The sequence below is a fragment of the Cariama cristata genome, unplaced genomic scaffold (assembly GCF_000690535.1).
Source record: "Cariama cristata isolate BGI_N322 unplaced genomic scaffold, ASM69053v1 scaffold1912, whole genome shotgun sequence".
In the NCBI taxonomy this organism is placed as follows: domain Eukaryota; kingdom Metazoa; phylum Chordata; class Aves; order Cariamiformes; family Cariamidae; genus Cariama; species Cariama cristata.
The window spans coordinates 9,002-15,895 of record NW_009604215.1 but is presented as its reverse complement, the minus strand read 5'-3'; the positions used below and the strand labels follow the sequence as shown (position 1 = coordinate 15,895).

The following is a 6,894-nucleotide window of genomic DNA, read 5'->3' as shown; positions in this document are numbered from 1 at the left end:
CCCTTTCCAGGCAGTGCAGCTCCGGTGCCTTGGCCAGGTACCAACACAGAAGCCGATGGCCAGGAGCTCTAGCAGCATGTTGCCCCGCTTTCCCCACCTCCCCACGTGCTCCAGTTAATGATGAGCAGTGCAACGAGCGCTTCGCTTTGGCTGTCTGCATTCACAGCCCCAGACCTGTTTTTGCCCTTGGCCCTGCATGTTTTCAGGCAGCGGAGGACCGGGAGCAGCTGACCCCAGCCTGATCCACGTGTTTCTTCTACAACCCAGCTGTGGTAGTGGCTGGCAAGCAGAGATTTCCTGCTCTGGATTGCGACGTGCCATGGGTAGCGTGGCAAACTCAGCTCTAAATTGCTGTTTGATGAGGGAGCGGGCTGGCCTGGAGGTGATGCCCAGTGCTGATGTGCTCTTTGACCCTACCGTTGGCTCAGTGTTGGGTGCCTTTGGCAGCATGGATGGGCCAGGGGCCTGGAAGACGTGGATGGAAGCCTTGTTTAGTCTGTACTTAGAGATACTCTGCGGTGGTAGGGACGTGCTGGCGGCGGTGCCGTGATACCTGGCTGTATCATGGTTCAGCCGAAGGGGCCCCCATGATGGGTGCAGGAGCTCTGGAGTGATTGCAGGGGGCACAGAACATCTGCTCTGAAGCCAAGTGTCTGCTCCCTGGGTTTTGAGGAGTTGCTCTGTTTTCTTTGCTCTGGAAAAACTGTTCTGCAAGCTTGTGGGACCGCTGGAGTGGAGAGTGGAGAGCTGCAGGTGTCCTTTCTGCACAGATCAGCCTCAGCTCTGGGATGTAAAGCATGAAAATGCTTCTCTCTAAAAGCTGTTTTTTCTGAAGTTGCGGAATCTGGTGTGCTTCCCGGGACATCGTTTGTGGGACTCCATGGAGCTCCTGGCCTAGAGCTACTTAAAGGGGTCTGTGCGGGCAGCTGGTCCGATTGCAAAAGCAACTCCAGCAGGGAAGCAGCAGCGGATGCTGCAGGGCCAAGGTTTGGAAGACTGTTGCTGCAGTTAATCCTGTCCAGCTAAGGGCTTGCCAAGCTGCTCCTAAGCCTTCCCTGTGGAGCTGGACAGGGGAGGCTGCAGGAAGGTAGAGGCACAGATGTGTCGGGATACTCCTTGCTGGGATTCCCTGGTCCCCATGCCCTTCTTCAGGGCTGCTGAGCGTCACCGCAGGCCTTAAAACATCCCCGACGATGTCTGCCTGTCTTTGGAGTTGCTCTGATTTCAGCTGAATGCAAGGAACCAGCTCTTGACCTGCTTGTTCCCAGCAAGCTGGCTGCTTGGGAGCCAGGGAAAGTGCTTGCTGCCCACAGCATCCTCCTGCCTGGGATGGACTTGAGCTCCTTGAGCCAGGGGGGCTGCAGGGGAGCAGCTCCACCTCTTACCTCCCTCCCACAGATCCGGTGCAGGCTGAATCTGTCAGCATCTCCATCCCCTGGCCCCTGAAAAAATAGCCCGGAAACGAGTGAGTGCTGACTGTGGTTTATCCTGCTTTTTTCCAGGTCAGAGCGGCTTGGGGAAATCCACGTTAATCAACACCCTCTTCAAATCCAAAATCAGCCGGAAATCTGTACAGCCGACTTCTGAAGAGCGGATCCCCAAGACCATTGAAATCAAATCAATCACTCATGGTGAGGCTCTGCAGATCCCACCTGGTGCTTTGGCTTTTGGTCCTGCTCTGCCTTGTGTCTCTGGGGGCTCGTGGGGGTTGTGGACCTCCACTAAACCTCCACTCTCATCTCTCTGAAGGGGCTCTTACCATCCAGAGATGCTTGCAGTGCTGAGAAAACATCTATTTTTTCTTTATCCATCAGCATTGACTTAATTGCGATGGAAGGGAACAAGTGAGGTGGCCGTGGGGGGTGGCGTTTCAGGGCAGATGTGGTGCTGCATCCCTTTGGAGGGCTGATTTGTGTCTGTTAGAAGCTATGAAGGTGTGTTTCTCTCCCGGGAGCAAGCTCCAACCCTCCAGCTAGTTTTGGGAGGATGGGTTTGGCCACAGCACCCTTTGGCGCTTGCCTCACGCACCAGATTTCCTCTCCGTTTCAGAGATTGAAGAGAAAGGGGTTCGCATGAAGCTGACGGTCATCGACACCCCGGGCTTTGGAGACCACATCAACAACGAGAACTGGTGAGCCGGCTGTGCTGACATGGGGACCGGTGCATAGGGAAGGCAGCCAAGCCCCGGGGCATCCTGACCCAGGGCTGGTGCCGAGGGCTGTAGCCTGGTCCTGTGCCACCCGTGCTCCGTGGGGAGCAGGGGAGAGGGTTGTTGTGAGTGGCAGCGCGGTGCCATGCTCCCCGGGGCTGATCCTGGACCCTGTGAGAGCCCACAAACATCCTGCTGTTCCGGGCATGAGACAACCTTTGTTTGCGGCCGGGAGCAGCTGTGTGCTGGTGTGGCCAGTCCCCAGACCTCACTCATGTGGCTCTGAAGGCTGAGCTCTGCTAGGGGTCCCTGGGCCAGCGACTGGCAGTGCAGGACAGCCGATGGCAGTGCCTTCTCCTCACCATGAACTGGGCTGGGCTTGTGGGGTTTGATGCTGCTCTTGCTCCTGTGCCATGACACTGTGCAAGGAGCCAAGGGGTGCTCCTGGCCTTGCCCTGCTCAGCAGTCGGGTCCAGAGGAGAGAAGGGAGGACTTTTTAGGTATGCACTTGTCTAAAGCAGCCAGTAAATCCCCTCCTGCTGCGATGTGTGGAGTAGCCGAGCAGTGAACGCACGAGGTTTGTGATTTCCCTGCCGCCCGCAGTCGCTGTATGAATGGGAGCCGACAGGAACTGAAACATTTCCCGTGTGAGCGTGTTTTGGTTTGTTTGTTTGTTTTATGGGATTCTGTAAGATCCTGAGCATCCCCGGCTCAGTGGGCTCTGCTTCACACAGTGGGAAATTCAGGGTGATCCAGATCCCTCACACAAACCCATCATCCCGTGTTCCTCTCTCTCTGCAGCTGGCAGCCCATCATGAAGTTCATCAACGACCAGTATGAGAAGTACTTGCAGGAGGAAATCAACATTAACCGGAAGAAGCGGATCCCCGACACGCGGGTGCACTGCTGTATATACTTCATCCCAGCCACTGGCCACTCGTACGTACCCTGCTGTCCTCCCTCAGGCCCCTGGGGCTTTCCTCTCCTGCCTTCGGTCTCAGGCAGTTCAGCCATCAGGGTCATCTTTGGGGTCCCCCCGTGTTTCCTGGGGTCTTGAGGAGCTTGAGGACAGCGTGAAACTGTCCTTCCTAGGGCTGTAGTATCTGGAGCCCTCGTAGTAACAGAGCAGAGCTGCTGTACCCCAGAGAAATGTGGTGTTTCCCCTTCCGAGGGGCCATCAAAGCTTTGCTGAGCTCCAGGGAGCTGCATGCTTTGCTTTGGTCACCTTGCTTGCTCAACCGAGGATGGACACCAGTCGCTGGGCTCTCAGATGGGATGGAAAGGCTGCCTTTGTAAACAGAACATTAATTTCTTTTTGCTCTGCCCCTGCCTTTGTAAGGGAAGAAGCTGGTTTTCCTCGTGCTACTGAGGGAGCGAACACCTTCACCCTTTCAGGGTGTTTTGTAGGTTGTTTGACTAGTCTGCCAGTGGGATGCGGTTTATTCAGCACAGAGCTCTGCTGGCTCTGGCACTTCTCAAGTGACAGCATCAAAGGCCCAGATCTCGCTCTAGTTTTTTTCTTTTTCTGTTTTTTTCCTAGGCACATAGCCTGCAGTGAAAATCTGGGGCGCTTAAAGTGTCTTGAAAAATGTGACTTGAAGTATCACAACATAAAACGAGACCTAAGTTTCCTTTTTTTGATTTGTGTCAATTCTTTCCACTTCTGGCTCTGTCTGCGTGGGGATTTTTTTGGGTCTGTTTTCAAAAGTAAACTTAAGCCGCCAGCACTGTATTAATGTCAGCCTTTTCCTCTTCCCCATGTAGAGATTTATTCGAATAGAAAAGACTTTGTTTTGCTTCTGTCAGTGGGTAGACCAAAAATGCATCCTTCACTGGAATAAAATGACTGCATGGGCCAGTTATGCTCTTCTTGTGTAACCGGCTGTCAGTTGGGAGTAGAGAGGCCGACGAAACGTTTATGGTTTAATATGATAAAGCAGAAAACATTTCAAAGGGAGTTGACATTTTTAGGCCAGTCTAGTGTGTTGGTCCTGCTTATCTCAGCCCCGATCTGCAGACCCTGCCTCGGCAGGTCGGAGTGTTGCAGCATTAGCTACGCTCAAGCTTTTTGTCATGGCGTTGAGTTTTTAACTCTTAAAAGCGCATCCAATGCTTAGACCCTGCAGATACATGACCTGCACAGAGGTTGCAAATTTTGGGTGGTGGCAGCTGCCCTTCCTGGGCCATGCAGGCAGTGGTTTGGACCCCTGTCCCCTTGTCCCCCACGGGAGCCTCTCCAGCCATGTGCTCTGCTTTCTCTCACCCGCCGGCTAACAGCAATTGTGCGGATATTCAGCTGCTTTTTTTCTTTCTCTCCAACGAACATGTGTTTCCAATATCCGAGCAAGCCCGGCGGTTGGAGGCCGTTGTCGCTGAGCCCTGCGCTGAGCCTCCTTCCCCGTAGCCCCATAGCCCGGCTGGGGCCAGCGCTCGCTCCCCGGCCGTGGGTCGGGGGCTGCACTTTCCTGCCCCAGTGTCGGAGCCGGGGTCTGACTCGTGCGTCCCCTCCTGTCGTGGGATGGAGATAAGCTGAGGAATGAGTGAAGGGGGACAAACCCCACCGGGAGGGAGAAGTAGATGGGAAATTTTGCTTCTCTGAGAACTCAAGCAGGCGTCGGGTTTCCTTTCTTCTCCCTTGTGAAGTCCCAAGTTATGTTTCTTGTCATCACGGTTGGGCTTTCCCCAGTGCTGCCTGTGGTCACGAATGGATGGCCTGGCCACCCCTCCTGCTGGGTGGAGCTGCTGTGGCAGGGCTGGTGGCAGAGGTTCATGCTCATTTTGGAGGACAAGGGCTTCAGAGGCCATGTCATGGGGTTGTCACGCAAGGTTGAGTGCAGATTTGTGCCCCTGCGAAAGCAGGCAGCCCGTGGTCCCTTGCAGAAGCGGGGATGGCATTGAGGTCCTTGCTGCTGTGCCTCTGTCTTCTTTGGGAGGTGATGGCGAGCACGGCTGGCAAGGGCAGTGGCTTCTAGTGCTGCCGGGACCTGCACTAGGGACGTCCGCACCCAACTGCAGAGGACCCCACCATGCCCACGTGGCACCATCCGTGTGCTCCCTGTGCCTCTTGCCATCCTCGGATGCTTGGTGCGGTCTGTCCTGGGACAGTGCTTGCACAGGGCTTGTTTGCGTTGCCTTTGGGGAGCTACCGCCTTCACTGTGTGACGCAGCCGAAGCAGTGGTGACTTGTGTCCGTCTGTCCCTCCCTGCTCACGTGGATGGAGACGGCACAGGGCTTGGCATCCCTTCCCTGGCACATGGACGCTGCAGGCAGCCAGGGCTAAACCTACCAGGTCGTTGGGTGAGAGCTTGCTTTTTTCTTAAATAAAAAGGAGAAAGGAGGGATAAAAAAAAAAAGGCAAAGTGAACCAGGTGCACAGATTCAGAGGCTGGAGTGGAGGATTGCTCGGCTCCGTTTCAGTCCGGCCCTCCCATCTGGGCAGCTCGGGGGTTAATCAGCGGAGAAGTTTCCGCTGCTGTCTGCCTTTGCAGGGAGCTCGGGGCAGGCTTTGCAACCCATCTAGTCCGCACACACCCTGTCCTTCTTGTAACACTCCCGTAAAACCATGTTTGCGAAGGCTAAGTAACGTGCTGGCAGGGGCTTTTGGCTCCAGCCGTGCAAGCCCGGCTCTTTGCCACCCAATAAATATCTCAGCTCTGACCCTGTGAAGCACTGCTCAGCTCTGAAATGGGGCTCTGAAACACTGCCCCGGCCTTGGCGACCCCTTTTCTGCCTGTCCCATAGCTGGTGGCTGATGGACCACCACCCACTGCCGCTGTCCCTGCTAACTACCCCTCTTGGGTGCCCACCAGGTCCCTCGAGCAGGCTGACGGGTCCCGGTGATGGGGCTGGGCGGCTGCTGGGTGTTTGCTTAACGCACGGCTCAAATTCTTGCTGCTAGTTTGATCTGGGGCACAACCAAAAGGAAATAACTTTGCAGCTCGCCGTGAATTTTGATTCCTATAATGGCATTTTTTTGAATGAGCCTCTGCTTAGATCCTGTCCGTGCACGGTGGCTGTGGGCAATGCAGAAATACCGTGTGCCCAGCCCTGATAATGTGTTCCCAGCTGCGCTGCTTCCCCCAGCCCCATAGCAAGGGGGGACGGGGGAGCAACCAGCACTGTCTGGGGTGGGCTGGAGCCTGTCCTGCAGCTCCTTCTCGAGCCCATCCACTCCCCTTGGAGCTCCTTCACCCCCTCCCAGCAAAGCCCAACGTGTGTATGTGTCTTGTTGCAAGTTCATAATATCGGGGACCATTTAGGGAAGGGGAAGAAAAGAGATGCTTTTTCTTTTTGAGCTCTGCCCTCTCTTTTGTGATCTGCTTGGAGCAGATTGTGCGCACCTGAAATGAAATAACTCGGTTTCTCTTGCTGTTTTGCATATTTGTATATATAAGGGTTTCACTGGTAATCCTCACCAGGTGCTGGCATCGATGTTTTGTGCAGCTGAACCAAGTTCAGATACCTCATGGAGGCCAGCACCACTGTGCCTGTGGATTGTCACAGGGTGGTGATGGCTAAACACCAAAACTGGTCCCTGCAGATACCAAGAGAAGTCCCCTGTCCCAGAAGTTTACTTTTGAAAACAGACCCAAAAAGAGGAATTAGGTCTTTGCACTCGTGATTGCTTTAAGCCATTTGTTCTCCTTGGTGTCTTCACATGAATGTGACGTCTAGCGGCAGGTCTTGTTCTTAGTGAAAAGAATCACTTTCTTTTAAATACTTAAAGTTTTTTGGGGCTACTCAG

At 54.6% G+C, this 6,894-nt stretch overlaps 1 protein-coding gene across 1 annotated transcript in view; it reads left to right on the top strand.

The window, feature by feature from the left end:
- LOC104157932 (septin-9) overlaps positions 1 to 6,894 on the top strand; it is an 18,579-nt gene that overhangs the window by 2,684 nt on the left and 9,001 nt on the right. Inside the window, exons 2-4 of the mRNA XM_009695480.1 lie at positions 1,503 to 1,631; positions 2,050 to 2,131; positions 2,951 to 3,088. Of these exons, the coding sequence (XP_009693782.1) occupies positions 1,503 to 1,631; positions 2,050 to 2,131; positions 2,951 to 3,088 (349 nt within the window). The remainder of the gene's footprint in view (positions 1 to 1,502; positions 1,632 to 2,049; positions 2,132 to 2,950; positions 3,089 to 6,894) is intronic.